This window comes from Melospiza melodia, chromosome 1 (assembly GCF_035770615.1).
Source record: "Melospiza melodia melodia isolate bMelMel2 chromosome 1, bMelMel2.pri, whole genome shotgun sequence".
NCBI lineage: Eukaryota > Metazoa > Chordata > Aves > Passeriformes > Passerellidae > Melospiza > Melospiza melodia.
The window spans coordinates 136,899,037-136,926,506 of record NC_086194.1 but is presented as its reverse complement, the minus strand read 5'-3'; the positions used below and the strand labels follow the sequence as shown (position 1 = coordinate 136,926,506).

Below are 27,470 nucleotides of genomic sequence, written 5' to 3'. Positions count from 1 at the left end.
TGACACTCTTACAAAGAATGAAACACAGAAGGTGATTTTGTGACACATCTAAGCTAGCTGCCACCAAAAGGATGAGTTCTTTCCATTTCTCCTTTATCTCTAAATGCAGTAATTGTCTGATTCAACTCTTAAGACAGTTCAGGGAGCAAAGCCAGCATAAATTCATTCATTTTTCTGTGCCATGAGTGCTTTGTCATTACTCACTATGGGGTAAAATGACTGCCATGCTCACGGCAAGAACTGAGTTAAGAATATGGCAATGGGGGAACAAAACTTTCTGCTGCATCTTGCTGTAGATCCCTTTAGTTACCTTTAAATCAATGAAACAACATTGCCAAAATAACTAAGAATTTGCACAATAAGTGGGATTTTTCAGATGACATTCCTTCAGGCTTCATGCTAAGTAACTGCTATGGGGAAAAACATGCTGAGAACAAGCATCACTCAAATAGCAAACAAACATGATTTTTAACACAGGAAACTATTCAGCAGAGACAGTATTTGTACAAACCCAAATTTTGAAATTATATAAAATATCGATCTCTGCTAAGACATTATTTTAAAATCAGAAAAACTGATTTCAATCCCACTTCATTTGTGTATTATACATCTAGGTAAAAAGCTAAATGTAAGAATTATCATAAAGAATATTAGAAATTAATAGAATGGCCTGGATTGGGACCTTAAAGATCATCTAGCTCCAGCACTCCTGCTGTGGACTGGGACATACACAACTTCTCTGGCACACCAGACCTCAATAAAACAACTGTTACTCAAATAAATCATCGACAAACACAGATATGATTTTCATTTAAAAGTTTCTCTGATAAATTGCTGAGAAAACAGTCATTTTCTAGACCACACAGCTGTAACTTCTAACTAATATAAATTACTTTGCGTTTCTCTAATATGTTTAAACACATACTTCTTTCTGTTTGCCCTAATGGCATGTCAAGTTGTGCCACAGTCATCACCTTCAAAACAGTTTTTAATCAGTTTTTTACCTGTAAAAGCATATTTTCTATCTTTCAATCTCTCTTATAGCTTTGCTCTAAGACTCTGGTTTTTCAACACACTTTGAGGGCATGAAGTGAGCACTAGGCAGAACTGGACCACAGATCACATCACTGACAAAGAGGAGAAGGCTTTTCTCTTCTTTATATTAAAGATTTGTTTTCTCCCATGCACTTGTACTACACCAGCCCTTTTAACCACGGTGTCACAGTGGTTTAATTGCTCACGTGCCATGACAAAAAAAGATCTGCTTTTGTCTTACAGCCTTCCCAGAGCTGAGCTCTCCCTATGGTAAGAATCATCTTCATGCCTTGTCCACAGACAGCCCTGCATTTAGCTATTCTGACTATTGCTAGATTGGATCCAATTTATTAAGTAATACAGCTTACTCTGTATCCATGAACTGTCTTAATCATTTACCACTCTCCACATCTTTGTGTCAGTTGAAAACTTCCTCAGTAATGATTTTATGTTTTCTTTCAGGTCATTGGTAAGTTATATAGCTCATGGACATGAACCAATCCCTGAAGAACTATGCTGGAAATGCAAATCACTTCTCATTAACAATTACATCAAGAAATATCAGCTAGCCAGTTTTAAATCCACTTAATGTGTGCCATATTGATTTTATATCCTTCTAGTTTATTAATCAAAATGTCCAGTGGTGTAAAATAAAATGCTTTAAAGAAAATCTAAATGTATGAATTCACCACTCTCACTTTTTAAAGCTCAGTTGAAAATTGTACTCCACAGGTTGAACTTCTACCCTTTTTCTCTCTTATAGGAGGCATATTTTATTGTTCTGCAATAACATTCAGTGTATGCACATTTTATTTCCCTTAATTCTGTTTACTCTGGGAAAAGGCCATGCACTTAGGAGTAGGGATCTGCTGTTCCTCTTAGCTTCTGTTTTCTGTTTCTACCCCTAGTTAATTTCTGCTTTCCTTCACTCACAACTATTCAATCTAAGTGCAGTAACACACATTCAACATATATCTGACTTACAAAATTTGATAAAGAGGCATTGACAAGTTTAATTTCTGCAAGCAGGTCTTTCCTGGAATGGTAGGCAAAGATTGATTTTTAAGCTTAGTTCCACTTAAAGGAGTTTCTCCATTAAGAAGCTCTTCTGCCAGCTCCCCTCAGAAACACAAAATAAGAAAAACCTTGCATGAAAGAATGAAACTCTAAACAAAAGTTGCACCATTTCATGGTGCCCCTTTATTCCCAGAGAGATACTGCTCACTATTAAAAAGCATTCTTATAACATGTATCTGTATTTCTAACTGAAACCTAACATACCAGTACTGAAAAACTAATTGATGCTTAAACTAATAAACAACTGTAAAGCATATACAAAAAAAAAGAGAAAAAGAAAGGCGAAGAGCTTTTACCTGTGGATCTTTGAAATACATTTCATACAACTGAATGGTCCGCCGGCTCGCCTGACTCCCATGATACACAACCACATTCAACTCTGTCCAGGTGCGGAACTCCCTTTCCCAGTTGGGAATTGTGGACAATGGTGCAATAACCAAGAAAGGACCATGGATTCCTTTCAAATATATCTCATAGAGAAACGTAATGGACTGGATAGTCTTTCCCAACCCCATTTCATCTGCTAAAATGCAGTTTCGTCTGAAAACAAGAATTAAAACAGGTTGAATGATTTATTCCCAACTTAAAACATAGAAAATCAGTAAGGCAATAACGTGAATAAACCAGATATTTCTAGAATGAAAAGGCATCATAACATTTTGCATTTTAAATAAATGTTATGATTTGTGAGGCAGTCAGCATGCATATATCCCTTCTATCTACCTCTCAAGTTCACAAGGGGGAGGAAGGAGCAGCAGGGACATGCATGAAACCAAAGCACTTGCCACAAGAATCTATCTGAAATATTCATGTTCCACCCCAAATTAGTTTGTATATGACTACTGCAGCAAAAAAATGAGACATGCAAATGATTCTAAAATCTCACTTTAGCAGGTTACTTTAAAAGACTGCTATTTTAAATAAGCTATAAAAGCTTTTCCAAAGCAGGATTCAGCAGTAAGCTATGTTTTACGTACGTGTTGTACCAATTGAAAAGAAGCCAGTTTACTCCCTCCAACTGGTATTCCCTGAGTTTGTTATTGTTTTTATACTCCCTGGAACTCTCCGATTTCTTCCAGTCATCGGCAGGAGGTCGCTCCTGTTTCAAATACAGCAAATCCCATTAGCGGTTTCTAAAAGACCACATTACTTTACTATTTTCAAATAAAATCCTCTATATAGAGCCAATTCTTACCACACGCTCCGTTTCTGGCTCCCTAGACATCAGTTTCTCAAATTCTTCGATCTTGGCTTGGTCGATGTCTTGCTTGAGCTCCCAAGTGCTGTCCTCGTAAGGAAGCGAACACCACTTCACCAGATAATGCGTGACAGGCTGGGTTAAGACAAAAATTACATTATCTCACAATACAGAAAGAATAAAAGTGTGTACCCTTTCTTACAGGAGATCTGCAGGCTAGATGAAATTCAAAAAGTTTGATCAGACCTGAATGCCTGATTCAGCCAGAAGGATAAGCAAACGGCAGGCTGACACCTTGACAATCTAACCAAGTAAAATGAGAACCTGGAGAATGCAGGCTTACCAGCAAAATGAGCAGAACACATTTGAAATCAGTAAGGTTAGACTAAAATTTAGAAGCGAAACAATATTCCCATTTCAGCCCTTACAATTCTATGCTTTACTACATATTTAAAAATCGACTGATTTATCAAACTTCATAACACACAAGTCAACCATCACCATTCACTGATAGAACAACATGGAAACACAGACACTGCCAGTGAAGCTTTCTATTCTCCCAGGACCAAAAAGGAATCTGCTGGAAGACAAAAATCATCTTCTTTGCAGAACAAATCATTAAAAATTAAGTAACAGTGAGGTCAGGACTTCTTCTATAACAGGTAGTCTAAATCATTATGACATTTAGCTAAGATTGTTTCTTGCAATTTTCATTTAAATTCTGCATTACATGCATGAACATCATATTTCCACAATATTAAGTATCTTCAATATATCTACAATATTAAATAACTTCTTCATTGTTCTTGCCTTTTGGTTGGTTGTTTTGTGTGCTTTTTTTTTTTTAAAAAAAGGTAACATTAAAAAGTTTGGAATTCTCACTTAACCTCCTTTATTTAAGAGAAACTGCTACATTAGCCAATGTTTTCTCAAACATGTTCCTACTTTTTATACATATATATTGTGGTAGTTTCTGTAAATGTTAAAGTCTAATTAATATATTAGATATTAATAATAAAAATATATAGAATTTAAACAAGAAATTCTAAACACAATGTCAATATGACTAGAGATGGACTAAACAAAGTTTTGTTTACCTCTCCATTATCATCTGTGCTACGTGAAAAATCCATGATTCGATCAACTTCCACATAATCTGGATTAAAAAGCTCATCATCAATCTGTTCAAGGAGAGAGGCAAAAATATAAAAGATATCTCTATTAGCCTTTCCTGAGAGGAAAAATGATTATATATTTCACCAGGCAATAATATTTTGGGTCACGGTGACACAGAATTTATATTTGGCAAACTTCAACATGTTAATTGAAATGCTACAATTCAGCAAGATCATTCCCCGTGAGGGAATCAGACTTCTCAGACTTTGTTAACTGGGCCTCTTAATTACTGTGTGAAACCTTTTACTGTGAGAGAATGTTTAAGAATATTTTAAATGAAGTGTGAAATTACAATTCACTAATGAGCAATCGAAAAGGCTTATGGCATGCAATGCATTTAGCATTCTTGAAAACTACAGCTTGCAATAAAGAAATTAGAGCCTTGTACTCTAAGTGCCTTTGGATGATTTTAACTACAGGAATTGTCTAACGCTTTACAAGCAAGATTTAAAGATTATTATTTCAAAAGCAGAGAAAACACAATGCATGCATACACAGTTTCTCTAAAAATCACAATTTGTCAGGTTCGTTCCTATGCCCTAAACAACTTATAGGATTCCCTGCCATACTAAAGCATTGCATTTCAAGTTTTAAGATCCACTTCAATCGAAGAGACAGCCAAAAGGACTAAAAACTGTATATTTTAAGAGCTTTTTCTGAAACAATGACAAATTCCAAATATTTACAGTAACTTGTGTTCCACTTGGAAATATATTAAAAAGAGAAAATGGAAACAATTCCAGCTATCTTCACTTAGAACAGGTGGAAGTTTTCAATTTGCAACAGGTTTTTTGTTTCAGCTTGAATGATACAGTAAAAATAAATATAAATAAATAAACACAGTAGCTCATGAAGACTAATTTTTTTTCTTAAAAGACAGCATTATTTTAAAAGGTAATCTTTCAGAGACACAAATCAGCAGATCTGGTCTTTTATTGACAGGACCCCTGCCACATTTCTGCTTATGGCTCTAAGTGAAATTAAATTGATGATAAAAAGCTTTGAATCCCTAGTGAGCAGCAGTCCATAACATAGAAAAAAAGCATGCATTTCTTCTGGCATAATCAGCTCCTGAGAAAAAAGACATGGTACTGATTCAGTCAGGCTTACAAGGCTAATAACTAGCCACTCACTTCAAGGAAAAAAAAACAACCAAAACTATAGGAAAAAGCATACAGTCAGGACAGATGACTTTCATAAACTTGCAAGACTTGCATCCAGAACGCTTTATACCAGAATAGGTGCTACTGATATATCAGTTATCCAAATTGTAATGCTTGCATATGGAACAAGAATTCCTAAGAATATTCCTTAAACACTGAAAAGAAACAAACAAACAAAAAAATCGTACTTCAGAAAGGAATTTATTCTGGCCCTGTTTTGCCTTAAACCGCTTAATCTTCTGCTGAATTCTCTTGTCTTTGTCCAGCTCTTCCACAGATGCCCACTGACAGTGAAGGTAAGAACTAGAAGATGAAACAGAAAAATCTTACTCAAAACTCTTCTTCCATTGCACTCCTGATTTATTCCACTAGTACAACTAGATCTTTCCAGCATGTCGTGGTGCTATGCTTGGAAAACTTGACACTGTCTTCTTTAACATAGAGGTTATTAACCAATCATCTTTACTCAAAGTAATTATACTTACTAATAGAGAAACTTGTCAGGAAATAGAAACAACTCCCACTCAAAATTTGAATACATACCCTCTATACTTAGTTTGGCACAAAACTAGGATGATTTTTATTGGACATATTTAAAACATAATTACTATACAAGACACTTATGCTAAAGTCACTATTTAACATCATATTCTTGCAAAGAGTAGGATTTTCATAAGTTAATCAAAAGATGCAAATATTTTAAGTACTACTATCCTATATAATTTTTTTGTGAGAACAGCATTGTAACTCAAAATTACTTGTGAGTCTTTCAAGACTGACAGAGGGAAAAGAAAACCCCCTTGTAAATGCAGTTCCACAGTAACAACATAGAAGAAGGAACAGTATCTCTGCCAAAGTGACTTGTCCCACTCCATAAATTTAGTCTGTCAAAAGCTCTAATGCTAAGACAGCACAGTTAACACAAAAATTATGTCTATGTAATAAAACTAAACAAAGCATAATTAAGAAATTAAACATTATACAATCAACAATATAGTGCAAAGGGTACAAAAATGATGCATATTTAAAGTGAAGTCAACTACATGCAGTTAGCTGCCACAAGCACCCTTAAAGCAGATTTCTGTCTCTCAGACAGAAAATTTGGTAAAAATACACAAGGTGTGCTATTTTCCTACAAGAAAAGTGAGCTTATCCAGCTATGAAGTGTTTTATTTTAAATACTGATTGCATTGCAGTTTTAGAGTCCAGAAGTGAAACAACATGCTGCTCTCACCACAATTACATTCCTTTCAAGGAGGGGTAACGATCTGCTGGAATACTGAAAGCCATCTCATTTGTTTGTTATCTTAGACATTTTGTTCAACATAAATCTTGTTTTTGATACAACATCAAGGGTTATGTTTGAGTAGTTTGCACACACTCTACACTTGCACTTAGACCTACAACAGCACAGGTGTGTGCTCATGAGCCTGCATGCATAATGAGTTTTTAAGTATTTAATAGCAGAGCAATTTAACCTGTGGATTTAATTTTGGAGAGAACACAAATTAAAACAACACTGTCAAACCCTGTACTACCAATGCAAGGTATTCCCCTGTTTATTTGTCACTGTTTTGGATTAAACAATAGAAAGGCTTAAAGTTTGATAATAATTTGTATCAGTTACAAAACCAGTTTTGAATGCTATTTGGAAGTTATATGAACTTAAGGACAGCAATCAAACCCATAACTTTACTTACAAGTTTTTGTACTTTACATAGAACTCCTCTACTTCTACTTCCTCTCCGTTCTCCGTCTAAAAGAAAAGAAATGTTGAAACACGAATTAAATCTCTAAACAGCCCAACTTATTAAACTAAAAACTATCTGAGATATGGACTATGGTCCCCACACAGAGACACAAGTGGAGGTGTAGGAAAAGGTTTGTGGGGGCGGACATGGGTGAGGAGTTTCCTCCAGCTGCTTACCCAAGTACATACTGCACTGCTTACTACAACTTCCAAGACATGAATCACTTGAACTCCTCCCTAACCACATGCAGCTTCATTCACAACCTCACCCCAAATCTGGCTTTCTGCCAAACCCACAGTGTTAAGTAGAAGCCAAGTGTACCATTTTCTCAGGCAGCAGCCAATTAGCAACTGCACTCCTGAATGCCATATGTATTATTTTTGGCTGGCTCATGGCAACTTACATTGTGGGTTTTGTAATGTTTTAAAAAAGAGTTTTAAAGGGGGTTTATTCCTCCATATAGTTAATAACTCCAAACAAGAAGCCATATAAAACTAAACCTTATACCTCTGCTAGAATTGTAGTGCATCAGTGTTCATGGCTTTAGTTTTACTCAATGGTGCAATTAAATTCACTCAGGCAAGATGTCTCACATACAGAGCAGCCAAATTAAATTAACACCCAAAAACTACATTTAAAGCAAGGTTAAAGTTGTGACACAAACCAGCAAAACCAAGGGCATTCAGCGCTAAGAGTTGAGCTACCCTTAACTTATCCCTGGTGCCAAAGTATTGCATAACATATGGCATGTAATACTTTGTTGAATTGCTCCTTAACCCAGCCACAGGACAAACTAAGGACAGTGCACCAGGCACACATTTAGAATTCAGATTATGTCACAACATTAACTGTTTGTTTTTACTAATGAACTTTAGGAAAATTTTAAACAGAGCAGCATTCTCTGGTTCAAACATTTCATCAGGGACAACATCATCTGTAATAAATATTGTGTATGCAGCATTAAACAGGCAAAACTGTTGACTGCTGCATAAATCAACAACCTTTGTATTTTTCTACATATATTTAAAATACATACAAACACACACACACAAGAGGGAATACTCAAACTTGAACTGTCATTTTTAGTTGGTGGCTAGGTTTCACCTCCACAGCAGTGCAATTAAAGAACTACAGTAGCAGCTGCATTAAACTGTGTTCTAGCACAATGAAGTTCATGCATTCCCAGTCCCTGATCCACACAGGATTCCTTTACTTCCTGAGTAGCAAGGGAGTTTCAGTTTAGCATTTACATCATTCCAGTACAGTCTGTTTGTATTCCTTCCTAGAGAGAGAAACAATACCAGATTCTGACTATTTCTCCCTAAAGAAATAGAAGAAGATTCCCGGTGCTACCTCTTGATTTTGAACCTTCCATTAAAGTAGATAAGCTCTCCAAATCATCCTCTAAACCCAAACACAAGGGAGAAATTCTCTGACACTCACAAAGACATTGGCAAAGGAAAGAAATCTGAGAACCATCAAGATTCTTTTTAAAACAAAAAATTCAGAAGACCCTTTCTCAAGATGATATTAATATTTAGAGATCAAAACTGCATTGAAAAAAGAAGCTGGAGACCACATTACTGGAACCTATTCATTGCCCTGAGGCAAAATTAGTCTTTAAGAAGTCAACCCTAATTTTAAGACATTAACTTCTTTTATTATCTACAATGTATTACAGCCAAGTCTCTTTGATTACTCTTAAACCAGAATCCTTTGAGATCCATCAGTATTACAATGACAACATCATTAAACACCTTTATATAGAGGTTTCATATTAACCAACTTCACTCCCCTCAGCAGCATTTCAGTCAAACATATTTTCTGTCAGCTGCCAACTTAATAATAACAATTTACAATGCACATCTTGATAAATTCTGTAATTCTCACAAGTAAAGCACAATTTTGTATTGTCTAATAGGTAATGTTAACTGGTCTATGTTATTAGATGTTCCATGAGAGTGCATCAAAGATTCTCCTAAGCAAAAAGAAAAAATATTTTTAAAATGTTAGCCTGCCATTCAGCCCTTATGCCCGCCTCCAAAAATTTAATCAAATTACAACTGTCAGCACCCAAGCAGAGGTTGACAGTACTTTAGGGTGTATGAGACAGCAGCTTATACCTCTGATGTCACTGTGCACTCCTCACTACCTGTACACATATATTAACCAGGCAAAAAGGTGAGATAGAGCATTTATGCAAAATTCTCCCCAAACTGATTACAGAGACATCCTAAAATAACACATGGCAGACTTGGGGAATGCAGGACACTTCAAATTATCATTTCCAAGTGTGGCCAGGATCTGATTCACAGTCTCTGCAGATAACTGAAGAAACAAATGACCCCTTCATTCAAGCAAATACTTAAAAGCACATAATCTTGCATGCCATTGCCACAGAGGTGATAGAGGAACAATGCTAAGGCAAAAATTAGTTGCATAAGCCACTCAGGTGTAGAGACAAAAAAAAGGGAAAAAAAGCAAAAAAGCCCAACCAACCAACAAAACCTAAGAAAAAAACAAACCATGAAATACCCCAAACCACCACTACTATCAACTACCAGAAAAACAGCAGATAGAGCTCATTAATAACAGATGCAAAGCAACACACAAAACCCAACCACCTCAATTGATACACAGCCCAAAATTGTAAACTGATTTGAGGAAGAGATATAGGTATCATATGCATTTCAAATAGTTCTAATTCTCACATGTATTAGTAGGCAAAAAGAGACATTCACATGTTTAACATGCAAGTACAGGGTTCTACAAACTCCCTGTATTTCCAAAATATGTGCTATTTCTCCTGGATAGCATAATCAGTTCTAGTTATTCATTTTCAAAGTTAAGAAGCAGGAATTCAAAGGGGACTGAATGAAAAATCTCAACATCCAAACTCATCAGGTTTGGAAAGAGAGTGATACACACACTTCATGCTTTCTGCAAGAAGAAAGAGTATTCAAGGGAATTCAACATTCCACATTAGGAACAACTGTGAAAAACGCCATCTTTTTGACTTCAAACAGGAACTCAGCTCTACCTTTTGCTCTGTACGTTTCAAAAATGGCTGCAAGTAGAGTGCTACATCCTATCTGGTAACTCCAGAGCTAGACTAAGGCTATTTCTCAGAAAACCAGCATGATTTTATGATAAGAATACTGCTCCAAAAGGGTACTCATTATCTAATGTCCTTTACTTGAATGCAACATCTTTGTTACAACCTAATCCACTGAAAGGTTTCCTAGTGAAGCCTCTCCTCGTGTTTATTTTATGCACTGGTCCTGATCGCAGCAATTTTACTTTGATTAGTAATCTAACAACCAGGGTTTTGATGACGTTAGTAAGAGTGTAAAAGACCTTTAATAAAAGCACAGTTGGATACTTCAGATGTTAAATATTAACATCCTGAAATCCATTTTTTTTTTTGAAATTTGGAGAAGAGCAAGGAAAGAAGAGACACCCCTCAAACCTGCAAATACAATCCATAAAAAACATTAAAGAAAAAGCTCAAAATAGAGCTTGCCTCCAGCAGAGCTTGCAATCAAAGACATGTAGGCAGCAGACCAACTACTTCCCACAAACTGCAGCAAAATACACACTCCCCATGAGTAATCACACCTTTGTTTGCAGGGGAGAGGAAGAAGGGAAGAATAATTGGTGAAAAACAGCTTCCCCTGTAAAGACATTTATGAAAGGACCACATCCTCCTCTCCTGCCTAGCAGACCATCAGGACAAGTAAATACTCACTTTATATTGCCTGAAGTTTATCTGAAAAATAAGCCTATGATTTGAAACACAAAATACAGCTCTAGACTTAAAAAAAAAGAAGAGAAAAAACACTCCAAAAAGCCTTAGAAGCTTATGCTGGAAGATGCATAAACAGGACAGATTGAATCACGGGAACTTGTGACATTAAATGAATGTAGGTTTACAAAATTGTTAATTATGTTAGGACAGTAGTAATAAAATTGAACACACACACCCCACCTTGCCCAAGAAAACCAAACAAAAACCCAAACCCCAAACTACCAGAACATTGAAAAAGAAATCCATTAATAAAGGCAAATTTCCTTTCTCCAATTTGAAAATTAACATTGAGGTAAAGATGAATTGCTGGTTAGCAAAGATCAACATGATGCTGTATCAGTCTAAGTCAGACAGTTTTCTGTCCAACTGTAGTACAAAAGTCAGAGAATTAGCTCCACAAAAGAGTCTATAAATATAATCATGCCCATTTTGGAATAAGTTCTTTTCTACTTCCTTCTCAGAGGTCTAATACTTTGGAAGTGCGAAGGCCAATCAAGTTGAGAAGCAGATTAGAAAAATCTGTAAGCAAAATCAGAACTTAACTAGGAGGCAGGGCAGAATTATAAGGGAGCCACACTGAACTTGAGTGTTTCTTTCACCATCTCAGCATAGTGACAAGGAAAATATTCATCACCTGTGTATGCATCATACTTGCTCACATGTAAATTTTTTCAGCAGCTAAGCACAACTGCCATCAAAAGATGCAAAAATTATGGGCAAGGGTTTTTTAGTTCTCTCATTCCTCAAACTCCTATGGAATATCACTCTGAAGTGAAGAGCACCACAGATTTCATTCAAGCATGTATATTTGCAAAACTCAAATTTTTAACCAAAAAAAGCAAGACACAAGTAAAAGATTAAACAATCTGTTTTGTGTATGTCTACTGAAAAACATGCTGCATACCATCTGAATACACTTTCAGGGAACCTCCTCTGTTCAACAGAACAGTTTTTTAATTGGGAATATCCAAGGCATTTTAAGAACTGAGTAAGGGCTTCAGAAGAAATATGCTTAGCCTATTTAAAGTATGAGGGGAAGGAAAATGTTTTACCTTTTTCTTGACTAAACGGCTACTCATGATTTTCTCCACAATAGGACCTTCAGCATCAGCAGATTCCTACATCATAAACAGCATACAAGAGTTACAGGAGTGCATCTTTGTTAAAGGCTTCATTTGTTAGAAAAACTTTAAAATAATTTTTGTAACAAAAGCTTAATACCAAGAGGACATTTTCCCCCTAGCATGAGAACTTTGAGGATTCAAAGGGATTTTATACCATAATAAATGACTGAAGGATACTTGTTTAAGCCCATTTTTAAGACCTAGTGCAACTCCAGCTCCCTCAGTTAAGAAGGCTGATGTGCACAGATAAACAGATATAACAACATGAGCAGTTCCCCTGTCCTAAAATGCTTTCAGCACCATACAGTCTAAACAGCAGATGATGCTCAGAAGCTCTAGCTGGCAGTGCAGGTGTTGACACGATCGCTCTCAAAACTGCCTGCAATTCTCTATTACATTAATTCACTACTGCAACGGGAGGCAAACCATCCCAACTGTCCTTCTGATAAGACACAATTAACAATGGAGATCACATACAATATTTCACAAGGCTTAACAAATTGCCAAATGAAATACCAAAGAACATGGATATATTCTCCAATAGGTCATCAGTTAAATGAAGTAGTTCTTTGAAAAAGCACTACAAAACAATGAGACTGTTACAACAGTCATTCCTACAGTATTACCCCTCATCTTATTCAAACTATTTTATCCATCATTTACATTGCACAGAGAATAAAGTGTACCCTGCTGGGTACTACAAGGCAGTAATTTCATAAAGGAGTTCTTATGGTGCCTAGCAGCAGGGGACAAGCTTGAGTGGTTTATTAAAGTCACAGAAGCCAGACCACTGAATTCACAGAAGTACATTCTAGATTTCTAGCAGTACAGTTTTGGTTTCCTTTAGCTAGGGACCACTAATTTCAAAGAACTTAGCTTGAATTTTCAAGCTGTATATCATCAGCTTGCAAACAAAGCCATGAGTTGATATATTCTTTAAGAATGTAAAAACCAATGCCTTATGGCACATTCTATCAATCACATATGAATACCATTCAGGAAAAGGGCCCATATTTGATCTCTGAATGCTGCAGTTATGGCCACCTTTCCACCCTATTCATATCTGACCTGTTGCTCTGACTGAGAAGTATTTGAAGGAGAGTCTCTTCCAGCAGCATCAGCATCATCAGCCTCCTCATCTGAAATCTTGAACTCCAGGTCTTCAGTATAACGCTTCCTCTTCACCTGCCTGCTGGAGCGCCGTTTCTGAACAGAAAGCATTCATATTTTTCATGAGAAACAAAGTTGATGAGAAGCAGAATAACCAAGAAAACTTCTCTGTGTGTCTCAAATACATTACTGTGCAGGAAATGCTATAATTTCTAAACACCCTGGCAGAAAGAGTGGACTCAGGACACTACCATTCTGAACTCCTGCCTGTTAGCTGTTTTTAAATTCTGTAAGCAAAAAACAACAGAAACCTAAAATGAAACAAAAAATCAACCACAAATAAAATTGACTTTATGCTTGTTCCAAGTTGGAAAGTGGGAGGGCATTTTTTCACTTTTTTTAACATTACTAAAACAACCTTAAAAAATTAGGAAGCCTATCTCAGAAAGCAATTAAAACCCAAGAAGCTACACCTCTCCATTCACATCTGTAACAAATTTTGACAGATGGCCAATGCAGGAGCCAAACACCACCTTTCCACAGCATGGCCCACTGTGTTGCTAAGCAGTGACAACACACTTTCTTCCTCTCCCCATCCACCCAGTGTACAGGGATTATCTTGTAGGGGAAACAATGAAATACGATTTCCTCACTTCACTGACCCAGCACTGTTCAGAAAAGCATCCTGTAGCACAGCATGGGAAAAGACCCCAAACTAACAGAGGAGAATGGAAAACTTGAACCACCCCAAATTGAAAACATGATTTCTGTGCTCCCATACCCTCACCACAAGGATGAGATAAAGCTTTAGCAATATTGCACAAAACAACCTGTAAAATACAGAAACATGCATTTGACAGAATCTGCAACTTGATGTTCAGTGTTGGGCATTGTTTTTACAACAATAAAATTCAACTTCCCAGATAGTCTGCATCAAGTTATATACTTGAAAAGCTGTAAGGATATGTTGCTGAAGAAAACTGTCAACTGAGCTTCAAATATCTTAATGGAGTAATGTATACATTAAAATTATGTTGACTATCAAATGTTAAAAAAAAAATCTTAATGACTTGATACACTACATATTTATATACTTAACACTACTTATTTATACATCTTTCTCAGCCACTGCACATCTTCACTGATACATGCAAATACTTATGTAGCTTGCTTAACAGACTTACAGACCTGAGTCTCTCAATATTCATAGACAAAGTCAAATACATACTTTTAGATAACTAATCATTCTTTTTAAAGCATAAATTCTTGGTGCACTTCTCAAAAATAGAAATTATTTATTTAACTGAAAATGAAAATTTTGAGCAAAGGTTAAGCTTACATCACCCTTTTAAACAATGGTGACGTGACTTCTACCTTTAATGCAGTAACTTATGGGGGTTTCCAGAAAACAATATTTTTATACTTCAAAATAGTAACACTTGAAAAAATTTGCATCTTGATTTACATGATCACTGATGGGAAAATACCAATTTTCTTCTGACTCTGTAGGTAAGTCCTACAGAGGACACCATTATTTTTGGTGCCAAAAATCTCTTCTTCCATTTCCCTAACAGAAAGAATACCTAAAGCATAATGGTAGCCTTTATTTGATATTTTTTCAACTTGATGAACTTCCTGTTTCCTCTTACATTCAATGTGGTTTTGCAATTGTTATGCACTGTTGACAGAAACTGTGCATGTATTTACCTGCACCATAATTTAACTCATTAACTGATCTACAGGTAGGAAGGTGAGTAATAGGTTTGATCATGGAATATAAAAAACCTGCATAACACACAAGTATTTCTGCTCTTTAAACAAAACAATGCATCACTGTGCATTACTACATAATATCTCCACAGAAGGCTCAGGATTTAACACTAAGAATGCAACTGTGTCTTGGACAACTGAGTAACATCAATCTCAGTTGAGAAATACATAAAAAGTTTATTAACTGTAGTTGTCCCAGCAAATATGGTTGGAACCTTTTCCTAAGTTCATGCAAAGAAGTGCATTATAGCATGCAGTGTGCAAGACAGTACTAAGAAAACAGAAAATTTCCTGAAATACTTTGCTACATTTAATTAAAAAGTGATGCAAGTGCCCTAGCACTTCTATTTACAAAAAAAATAAAAATTAAAAAAAATCAAACATAATGTTTATCACCCAATTGTGTTTGACAAAACAAAAGTTTTTGTTCCATTAAACTGAAAACAAGCAAGCCATGCAGAAATATTGAACTGTAAATGGAATATAATCACCTACAAACTAACCCAAAAAACCCATCTGAAGCCCTCAAGTTTCTTCATCTTTTGCCAGTGTCTTCAATCAGGCTGGCAGAGATTTGCAGCACAGAACAGAAAACTCAATTCTTCAAACACTTTAATATCTTCATGGTTTAACACAACTTCTCTAATTCACAATACACAGTCTGAAGGAGTCAGGAAGAACACCCTCTCATACTGCTTCTTTTGGTTTTAACTAGAATATACTAGATTGTTCACATTTCATTATTTACTATATTCTTCTTGAAAATAGTGGGAGGAAGGGCATAAACCATGCTTTTGTAGGACAACTGTTTGCCAAAGCCTTCACCAGGCAACTTTGACCATTTCCAATTGATCATTGGTCTGAATATCTCTCATAACCAAAAGCAATCCACCCACAACCTGATGTGCAAAGGACAAATGCAGTGGATTTCATGTACACTGGTATGACTACACAGGAGTCTCATACTTGCCCCACCACAATTTGCCCCTACCTCTTCATGAGCGGATTCTTACTTTTAGTGCCCACTCTAAACCCTGCCAGCAGAAGCAAGCCAGGAGCTGACCACTTCTTAACATGCCAAATGACAGAGCACACAAAACTTATGCTACTCTATTTCCAGATCTGCTTACGTGAAACAAAGGTTGGACAGAAGGCGATAGGTGTGCAGTGGTCAAGAGAAATCAATCAATGTGAACTCTGCAAAAAAAGCCTCTTATCCACTAAAGCAGTGTAGCTACAAGTGCTTGACATGCATGTTTCCAACACTCTGCCCTGTCATGTCTCATTCGTGGTTTCAGAAGGTTTGCAAAGCCAATGCAAAAATAATCACCAAGCTTATAAGAAGGCCTTGTAATAGTACATTAAGTCTAGAGAACAGAACATTCAGCACCATAACTGCAACAGCAATCAAAGAGAATGTGTGAAAACTCAGCAGCACTGTACACATATCTGCAAGCAACAAGACTGTAAAGCAAAATTATGATGAAAAATACTTGTTTTTGTAAAATATTCACCACGGTGATTTTAATTTCTCACCTTCTTTGTAAACTATACAGAAATTATCCAAATACCTGTATCTCTGTAACAAAGACCACAAGAACTATTGTTTTATGCTTCTAAGTTGTCAAAGCCTACAATGAACTTCAACTATAGCATTACCTGAACCCCTGGATCATCTTCATCTTCGGGATGAGGTGATGGTGGTGGAGTTTTTTCCAAATCTGAATTTTCAGAACCTTCCTTTCCCTTGTTAACCTTTTTCTTCGCAGCATTGGCTTCTGAATCTTGCTTCTTGCTACTGAAACAGAGGTATTTTTAATCAGTATTTGTAGAAAAACATAAGCAAGAGGTGCTTAAAAAACAATTGATCCATGAGATGTTTGTTTTGAGTGACTTCATTATTTTCAACTGCCTTTCTTAAGTATTTCAAAGTAACTGCAAAATCAGTGATGCATGGGCCATCACTACACAAGCCTTAAGAACAGACACCTCCCTTCTTTCCTTCAAGACCTTAGACAGCGACACTCGATGTGTACCCAACAAGAAACTAAAAATGAGATGGGAAAGGAAGAGTTGCTCTCTTCAGAACCTGCACTTTCTGAAAGCAGTGTTTGGACAACCTGACACATGAGAAGAGAAAAAGGATTACGCATGTGCTTGTCTTGTATTACCTGTGCAGCCCAGGCAAGCAGAACCAGAGCAAGCATTACCAAAACTAAGGACTGAATTCATCTTCTTCTACAATCCCTGCTATTTCCAAGCAGGAAATGCACTTTAGTGTCAGTGCTGAGGGCACCCATACAGCTTCAATACATGTAACTACAGCTTGTACAGGGGGAAAAAAACCACCATACTAGCATCTCAGCATCTACACAATACCAGAAAGCTATATCCACTGACAATGATTTTTTAAGTGTAGTCCCTTCCCTTCCTCCCCCATGAAAACATTCATCACCTGAAGAGCTGGGACTGTCTCCAATTGCCCTCACTGGCTTGGAAATGGGTGAAGACATATGTATCAAAATACAGCTTTAAATATGCCATCAAAATACAGCTTTAAATACACTGTCACCAAATCACAAACTGAAATGATATGCAGCATGGCAAGGGGGAAATTTTTAAATGGCAACAAAAATCAATGGTAGAAGGTAGTATTTTAAAGCATATCTAGCCTTTGAGTCTGAGGCAGGTTTTTACTAGTTTTTTGTGGTCAGCTCCCAGCAGCCCATTCCCAGCGTGAGCGGCTTGATATGGGAAGTTGCTGAGATGGCTGACAGCAGAGCAGAGCTGTGTACTGGTACCTGACACATGGCAAGCACAGGTCACCAAGCACTATATAAGTCATTTTTATATGGTTTCTACATTCTCATCGCTTTACTTTCATACCAGGAAGACTGCCCAGGTTTGTTTTTTCTTCATGATCCTCATATTTGTAATTTCTCATTTAAACAACAGCTTAAAGTTTGTTCATTTTGATCAGTACATTAGCCCACCAACAGTGTATTTTGGATCTGTAATTTAAACTTTTCCAATACAGTCACATGTCTCTTCAGGACTTCGACAACTTGGCTACAGCGTTATTTTCTCCTTGCAGCCTATGCGTAAACTAGCACTGATTTCCAAGTTTAAAAAAATAATTTAAAAAAATTACACATGAAAAGACTGTGAGTTTTGAACATGGATTTGTATTATTGCAAAATTATCTCCACTTAGCCCTACAGAGGCCATATCTGGAGTACTGTGTCCAGTTCTGGACTCCTCAGTGAAACAAAGACAAGGAGCTAGTGAATAGGATACTGAAGAGGAGCACAGTGATTAGGGGTCTGGAGCATCTCTCTTAAGAGGAGAGACTGTGGGAGCTGGGCCTATTTAAAGAGAAGACTGAGACTAGATGATCTACAGAGGACACTTCCATTCCTAAGAATTCTGTGATTCATTAATGCATATAAGCATCTCAACAGCAGGTATCAAGAGGATGGCACCAGACTCTCTTCAGTGGTGCACAGTGACAAGACAAGGAGCGAGGGCCAGAAACAAAAACAGAAGTTCCACCTCAACATGAGGAAGAACTTCCTTACATTAAGGGTGGCAGAGTCCTGAACAGGCTGCCCAGAGAGGTTGTGGAGTCTCTCTCTCTGGAGACATTCAAAACCCACCTGGACACCTTCCTGTGTCACCTGCTCTGGGTGACCCTGACTTGGCAGGGGGCTTGGATGAGATGATCTCCAGAGGCGCCTTCCAACCCTAACAATCCTGTGAAATTAATAGGACTCGACAAAACTCAAAAAAAGCCTACCTTAAACTGTGACAATTAAAAAAAGAATTAAAAATGAAAGGGGCTGTGAGGGGAAGAGTTGGACCCGGCGGGAGGAGCGCGGGCACAGCGGGGGCAGAGTTTGGCACGGCGGGAGGAGCGCGGGCAGAGGGCGAGCCCCGAGAGGCGGCCGGGCCGGGCAGCGCGCGTCCCTCCCTCCCTGCCTGCCTCCCTCCCTCAGTCGCTCGGTGCCCGGCGGGCTCCCCTCCCTCCCCGCCGGCGCTTGTTTCCGCTCTGGCTGCCACCAATGGCACAAAAAGCCGCAGCTGAAGCGGGGCCCCCTTCGCCTTTTCATCCGCACGCCGAGAGCGCTGGCGTCGCCCCGGCAACCCGCGGCCACGTGACCAGCACCTGCTCCGCTGGCCGGCGGCCACCGAGCGCTGCCATCTGCTTCCCTCAATCAGCGCCCGCCCGCTCCCGGCACCTGCGCGGCCGCGGCACGGGAACCCCCGCCGCACACACACCGGCCGCCAGCAAATCACCGCCGAACCGCTTCCAAAAACGCCGCTCGAAACCGAACGCCAAACAGCCACAAAGCAAAACAAACACAAAACGCCGCTTTGCGCGTTTCTCCAACTTGTTTAAATGGAAGGTGACGGTGGCCGCCAGGTGAAGCGCGCTGGCAGCCCGGCGCTTTTCCCCCCCGACCCCCGTAAATCGGAGCGGGGCGCGCAATTAAAGCTCAGCCGTCGTGCCGTGCCCCCGGTGCACGGCTGCCTGTGAATAACAGGCTTAAAGCCGGGAAGAATAGCGTGGGCTAGGCGGGATAAAACACCAGCCTGCTGAAAGGCCGGGCAGCGCTAACGAGGGCCCGCCGAGCCACCGACCGCGCTGCGCTGCCGGCCGGGCGCAGACAAAGGGCCCGGCGCTGCGGGCAGGGCCGGCCCGACACGGGCTCCGGCCTGGCCTCCGGGAGAGCTTTCTCTGTCCGAGCCATGACCTGTATCCACCCCCGAGCCCTCGGCATACACAGGCACCCTCGGCAACGGAGACGCGGTCGAAGCGATTGGGACAAAGTTTCAAATCACTTCCCTTTCCAGACCAGTTATAAACACACACGTGAAAGAGCGACCAGCTTGCGGAGAACAAAGCCCGTGTGCAGCTCCACCGGGAATTTTAAATTCTAAATTCAGCACCAGAACCGCTCTTTTTAAATGCACAGCTACAACTTCTTTGAAGGAAAGGGAAAGGAAGAAAAAAAAAAAAATGAAGTAGAAATAGAACAGCACCACCCCTCTAAACGCAGGGACACGCTGCTTCCCAGTGCATGACACACGCAGGAGCTTCATCTGGCCAGTGAAAGCATCAGTTTCCTTGCATTGCCAGCAACCGTTCCTCACCTTCCCATGGAGCCAGTGTGATTTGCTCCTGACAGTTAGATGTACCCACTTTGGACTCAGCCTTTGCACTTTCCAGCAGATCACACTCAGCATTAGCCTGGAACAGAATTATCCTTCCACATGAAGAGCAGGCAAGTACTCAGAGATTGTTCTGAGACTCTACCATTAGGACTCCCTGTCAGTGTTCAACACTGGGTGCACATGATTTGTACTTTCCAAGTCTGGCAACAAGGAAGGTAAACTGTAACATACACGTTAAAACAACTATCTCTCATATTTGCTTTTACACATACATGAATGCAAAATTTAGCCAAGGCCCACTAGTGACAAAGTAAGTGTTCAGTCTCAAAACAAGAACCATAAATCTAGGACAAACTGGAGCCGTATTTGCCACATACAAAACTTTGACATATTTAAAAACCATCAGTTGAACTCATCCCTCAATTTAAGTGATATAAATACAGACATTTCAGATTAGGTCTTTTACAATCTCACTGTCCAACATCCCTTTCTGGTTTCATCTTCTTACCCCTGAGGACTGCACACCATACTGACCAGAGAGGATCAGTACAAAGACAACCTGCAGAAGGTCAAACAAGCAAACAACGCAAAGAAAAAGAGGCTGAAAAGGAAAACAGTAAGTAGGACAACTAAAATGAGAGCTAGATTTACAATTTGAGAAAGATATCCAAACTCCAACAAAATGTTTTGTATCAGCTCAGCAGCCCTCAAGAGAGCTAGGTGAAACTCCAGAAACTTAGAAGGGCAAACCATCTGACTCAAAAATTACCCCAAAATCATGACATGCTTTGCAGGATTAAGGGGGGGAATTAGCCTGTATGTTTACCCTGTGTAACTACTTCACCTGATCTGGGTAACTGACAGATCTATTTATTAGTAAAATTTCTGACATGACAACTATCATGACTTGGATGATGTTATTCCTATAATTCTATGATCTAAAGGAAGTCATATGCATCACTGATTTTTGTTTTACCATTTAGGAACACTGTCCTGTAACAGAATCATTATTGTATCCTAGCTTTACACATTCACTGTGGAGCATAAAAACACTGAAAAACAATCCCATCTTCTCAAAATGTCAGAGATGCGAGACTTAGACTCCACTGCCTTACCCAAGGAAAACAATTTTTTTTAAAGCTCCTAATGTAATCAAAGCTTCTTTTAAAATCAGTTTTTACATATCACAAAAGTAGGAAAAACAATACACAACAAGGTTTTTTCCAGCCTGAAAAGTCAGCCAAATTACTAAGAGGCTTTGATAATAGTGAAGCCTACAAGGCCTGCCCTGCAGCACAAGCAAAGGTAAATATCAGGCAGCTGGGCTGGTTCAAAAGGGAGATGAGGACAGGTGTGAACAGGAACAGCCTCAGCGGACTCATGCATGGAAATCTCGCACGATTTCCTGTTCTCTCCCAAAGGCAGCCCCTTCCTGCCTCGCTCAGGATGATCTGACCTTGGGAGTGGAAACTACCACCACTGCCTCGGGACCTCTCTTCCTGTCCTACGGCTCCCCAGGGTGCTGTGTCCTGCTGTCCGCACCGCTCCCCCACACAGCCGCCTCTTCCCACTTCCGTGGCCAGGAGCCATCCCCTTTCCGATACAACAAACAGCCAAACCATGTGCCAAAAAAGCTCTTCTCCACCTTCCTCTAAAAACCTTCATTATGCTCATGTTTAGCACTCCCCTTGTAAGAAACAACCCACTCGCCCTACACTGTGTCCCAGGCTGCCGCTCAGTGTGTGGGGAAGATGAAGCTTTGCCTGCCACAGGGAGGGGAGGAAGCAGCTACGAGCAGCCCTGCAAAGCACAGCCCACTGCTTTGAGGAGATGGGACACGGCAAGAGCTCCTGCAAATAGCTGCCATTTGGCCCTTGCAAATAGTTCCTGCTCCTGCCACCATACTCGGTGGCCAGTCTCTAGGGTTTCATAGGAAGCAGCAGGAGAGAGATCAGCTGTGCTGCAGCGTGATCTTCTCAAACAGGTGGTCCTCATCTCCTCCAGGGACAGGCACAGGAGGAACAGACATCTGAGCCATGACTTTGCAATTCAGTAGGATTACTTGCCTTTCCCTTTCCTCTACTTTTGGAAAAATCTGCCTGCTTTGCATGTGCCTGAAGCTGGCTTCATAAAGTTTAGAGTCCACATAATACTCAGTACCCACTCAATTTAATGAAAACCCTTCACTTCTGATCCTAGTTTGCTTTCAAACTTGACTAGTTTGGTCCACAAGAGATTTGTTTTGCCAGTGTTATTTTTTTTAGTCACCGCTGTATTTGTCCTTCAGTATTGGAAGGATTGGGCAAATAGCCATTAAAAGTTAATAGTGAAATATAAATGTGTGATCTTTCTTTCACTGTGCAGTTTAACATAATAGCAGAAAATTTGGGCATTTCCTTTCTTTTTGAGATCCCATGACACAATTCAAACCCCCATTAAACTAATCAGGTTCTTCTGTTTTCCAATCTGACTTGTCCCTCACATGAAGGTGCATTTCAGTGAGGCAGGCTGCTCATTTTGTTGCAACTTGCACCAAAGATAACAGAGATGTGAAGGATAGAGCTTCTGGGGTTTTGTTTTTGTTTGTCACATAAAAGGATTATCATTTTAGTTGGAATTTGAACTAAAATAACAGGGTTATGAGCTATATTAAATTACAAAATGGTTATGATAATTAAACATCAGATTTTTTTAATCCATGTGTCAAACTTAACTATTAAGGACTAGTTATGCTCTATCCAAAAAATACTGCTCTTCAATAAATACCTAACTTTATTTACCTTAATTTTACACGATTGCAAAACTCTTCTATTGAAGCTGATCATCTTACTCAGGAATGAGGACCATTAGTTACACACAGCATTTTTAGATTTATAAACCACACTATTCCTTTCAATGCTTAGAAGCAAAATAATGAGCACTATAAGCAGTAGCAGTAAAGACATGCCAGACACTAACTTTATAAAAATATTTTACTTCTACCTAATCATCCATAATCTGTATTAACAAGCATTAATCTCACTCACCTAAGCTACTGTAATATTTCCTTTCTGGGGTTAGTGCTGCTGAAATACTGTGACTTATATGATTTGGACTGATGATTTATTTTAAAAACTTGATTCAGTCATCTGTCACTGGACAGGTTCCCCAGTCTTTGATGTTGCCAAAGTAAGCAAGTTTCTTTCACTGATTTAAAATTCTTTGGCAGCATGGGATCCCCACACAGTCTCTGGGTTCTTCAAAGAAGCTTAATATTGAAGCTGACAAGACCGCAAAATGAGAACAACCTTGTTTTCAGCAGAGCATTTGGTAACAAGAGACACAAGCCCATTATGGCAAAAGTAGGACTTTCTCCACACCCCTGAGTAAGCACAAGGAACACCCAATGCTCTTGCTGCTGCTCCAAATGTGTTTCTCTCACAGGTAAAACAACAGGGCTTAGTACTTACTAGAATACAGTAAGTCACCTAGCCAGCAAAGGACAAGAGTCATTGCATGGGAAAGCAGATGAAGACTCGCCTACAAACACAATTAAACAAGCAGTGTTTAGTTCCTTCAGAGGAAACACTGCTCCTTTAATCTGCACTGCATGTCCCAAGATTTAGAGAAGATGTGCATAGAAGTATTAGGATGGAATGGTCAGGACAGACCAGCTCTGAGCTCTGATGTCCAGACCATCAGGGTGTTTTTGAGTTTTGAGGCAGACTCCTTCTAACCATGGTTTATCAAACAAGGCTTCAATGTAGTCAACTGAGAAGTCCTGCAGTAAACAGGCTTTACTTTTTGGCAGCAAAATTCTGGGAAATGCTCAGTAACATTTATGATGCAGCCTGGTCAGCCTTGGAACCTGTGAGGCTAGGGAACTGGAGTACCTGTCTTTAGAGGAAAGTCTGAGGAAGTTTCACCTGTTCAGCCTGGAGATGACTGGGAAGAAATATTAGCAATGCATACAAGTATCTTAAGGATGGGTGTGGAAACAGCGGGGCCAGACACTGCTCAGAGGTGCTCACTGACAGGACGTGAGACAGTGGGTACAAACTGAAACACAGGAAGTTCCATCTGTCTAAAAAAAAAAAACCTTTACACTGAGGGTGACAGAGCACTGGAACAGGCTACCCACAGGGTTTGTGGAGTTTCCTTCCCTGGAGATAGTAAAAACCTGGTCCTGGATGGACCCCATGCAATCTGCTATAGGTGAACCTGCTTTAGCAAGGGCGTTGAACTACATGATCTCCAGGGGCCCCTTTCAACCCCAACCATTTTGTGATTCTATGAAAAGGCTATTTTAGCTGATATAGTACTTTCATTTGAAAAAGACATATTGGATGATATATAACTTCTGAGATTTTCTAAACTGTGAATTGGTGCGGTGTATGTAAACCCAATCCTTAGGAAAGTCTGGTACACAGCCAAAGTAAATGCTGCAATAGGGATAGGCTGACCAACTGTACTTTACTGATCAGTTAATATAACCTGTACACAACAACACTTGATTTTACAAGCCAGTGTTCATCAATTCTTCAGGAAATATCATCTCTGCTAGTACAGAAACTTTTCTGTCTTGCTAAAGCAATAACATCTTACTGTCCATCCTCATTTAGCTATAGAGCTGTATCAAACCTAACCAATAAATAGTCTTGTAGAATATATGCAAAGCTGATTCATTAAGTGCAATTTTTAAACCCTAATACAAATGGATTTTGAAAACTGATTTGGATTAACCAAGTCTGGCTGTGCTTCCATCTGGAAGTTATAAAATATAACTCCAGCCACATCTTGAAAAACAGATTCAGATGTTTGGAACAAATTCAGAACAGTTGTAAGAAATTCTAGGTACAAATGAAAAAAAATATTGAGCTTTAATGTCTTTGTGGTCTCAGTTTTCTTCCAAGTAGGCATTTATAACCACAGTGTTTAGGGACTTGAGGGACAAGGAAAGAATCTGTGTTATTACCTATGACATATTTATTCATGTGTAATGACAGTTTATGCTTTCTTGTACTACTCTGGAACGTTTTAAGCCTATCCCGATAAAGGTACACGATGCTGAATGGCAAGTTAAAAAACCCAGTTAAGAAACATGGTTGAACCATCTGGTCTAACCACAAAGATTTTCTGCTAGGAAAATTGTTTTTATGTGAAACAGGAAAATTAATATCATCCCTAAGGTGAGGACATATCAATATAAAAAATGCCTTTTTAACAGCAGAGATTAGAGCCCGTGAGTTGTGTTAGTATAAAACACTGTCTGTAAGGGTTGTACAGCATACAACAATGTGAAGTACCTAATTTCTTTATGTAGGGAAAAACATCATCAAACCATTTTACTCTCAGCCTTCATCTCTGAAACCCTACATTAATACTGAAGCTGTTTAATGTCTCAACACAAAAACCACACACAAAGACAGATGAGCATTAGAGGAGAAAGAGTTACTTTTGAAATCTAACACATCCAGAAACTTTTCTGCCTTGAAAGGAAAAACTAACCTTCTGCCTTTCCAGCTTGCTTAAAATAACTGTGAAGCCATAAACAGGAAAGTCAAACAAGAGAAATGTGCCCAAGCTTCTCAAAAACATGATGTTGTAGATGGTATAAGGCAGACGACAAAACAAGATTTCCTCTCCACCCACGCCATTTAGCACAGATGCTCTAGAAATCCCACAAACACACTGTTTATCTCTTATTGCATATACAAGTTTCCTGACTTACCTAGCCTTTTTGCTGGTCTTGGGTTTTGGCGTGGTATTTTTCGCTTTCTTTTCCTTTGGCTCTTTAGGGGTCTTAGGGACTTTGGGGGTCTTGGGTTCCTTCTTTTCCTTGGGTTCTTTAGGATCCTTCGGTTCTTTTTTTGCCTTGGGCTTTTTCTTTTTCTTCTTGTCTTCTTGGGAGCAATCCACTGAGTTTCTGCTTAGATTCTGGCTGTCAAGTCCCCCAGGAAAGTCTTCCTTACCAAAACCTTTACTGGGACCTTCTGCAGCAATGTGATTGTTTTTCTTTTTCTTTTTCTTTTGCTGTGGCTGCGGCTCAATTGATGGCAGATAATCATCGCTTTTCACTAGCTGGGTATTCGGTCCACTAACCTGAGTCATATCCGGCACTGGTTTCTCTAAAAAGGGTTCCGACGGAGAATGCTGAGAGAGATAAAGAGAAATAAAAGTTGGAGATCTGCAACTTTGATTTTGAAAATTTTGCTCTTTCAGAGCATGAGGTAACAGAGGGAGAAAATATTAAGCACAAGATTAACCTATTAACAAGAGTCAGCATATCTGACACACTGTGCAGTAGTACAGTAAAGAAAAATGCTTTTTGCAGTCAGGACAGTAGCAAAATGATCAGAGATTCTTGATGTATCAAGGGTTAAAGTATTCTAAAGCTTGTATAAAGTGGAAATATAGAAAACATTTAGTCTACAACACATCAATACAAAATAAAAGCAATTGTTATTTCAGACATTTCAAAATAGTTGTTAGTAAAATGATTAACTTATTAAAAATTATTAAGCTGCACTAGAATTCTGTCCTTTGGGGAGAAAATTGTTAAACTTTGTTTCTAAACATTTGAAGGAGAATAAAAGTGTATTCACAAGCTATATTGACAAAAAATTAGTTAAGGCAATTTACATTGGTACATCTGTGACAGGAGGTATTTTGATCAGCAAGTGAAGGATCAAGTCACTTGAAAAAGGTTACATTTTATATCAAAGATCCACTGCTTCCAGCTTGCACTCAAAACAGATTTGTTCCTGCTCCAGACTGGACAGAGAACTACAGTAAGTGTTTATAAGCCTGCATAAACAGCCTATTTCAAAGTCTCTATAGCATATCAGGTTTACACCAAACTTACAAACTACAGGAAAACCTACGTATAATTACACAAATGTTAAAACCTGAACTAAAAAATTTTGGATATACTGACAACTATTTTCACTTCAATGGTTCTGTTCTACACAAAGATCCATGAGTCTGCAGTCAAAAGATATCTAAGCTCCACCATGACTTTGCAGCCTGCCAAAGCTCTGACCTGCTTCTCCCTGCCTGCCCATGGTTATAAATGCAGGATGACAGTGCTTTTCTAGAAGAAAA

The 27,470-nt window shown here is 38.8% G+C and overlaps 1 protein-coding gene across 6 annotated transcripts in view; it reads right to left on the bottom strand.

Annotated features, from left to right (window-relative positions):
• CHD7 (chromodomain helicase DNA binding protein 7) overlaps nucleotides 1–27,470 on the bottom strand; it is a 132,450-nt gene that overhangs the window by 32,510 nt on the left and 72,470 nt on the right. For 5 of the 6 annotated variants that reach the window (XM_063169233.1, XM_063169261.1, XM_063169270.1 and 2 more), the window contains 10 exons: nucleotides 26,098–26,519; nucleotides 16,872–17,010; nucleotides 13,401–13,538; nucleotides 12,261–12,326; nucleotides 7,350–7,405; nucleotides 5,838–5,952; nucleotides 4,408–4,491; nucleotides 3,308–3,445; nucleotides 3,090–3,211; nucleotides 2,409–2,652 (listed from right to left, as the gene is read on the bottom strand). In XM_063169233.1, the coding sequence (XP_063025303.1) occupies nucleotides 2,409–2,652; nucleotides 3,090–3,211; nucleotides 3,308–3,445; nucleotides 4,408–4,491; nucleotides 5,838–5,952; nucleotides 7,350–7,405; nucleotides 12,261–12,326; nucleotides 13,401–13,538; nucleotides 16,872–17,010; nucleotides 26,098–26,519 (1,524 nt within the window). The remainder of the gene's footprint in view (nucleotides 1–2,408; nucleotides 2,653–3,089; nucleotides 3,212–3,307; nucleotides 3,446–4,407; nucleotides 4,492–5,837; nucleotides 5,953–7,349; nucleotides 7,406–12,260; nucleotides 12,327–13,400; nucleotides 13,539–16,871; nucleotides 17,011–26,097; nucleotides 26,520–27,470) is intronic. The other variant, XM_063169253.1, reaches the window with a different exon arrangement.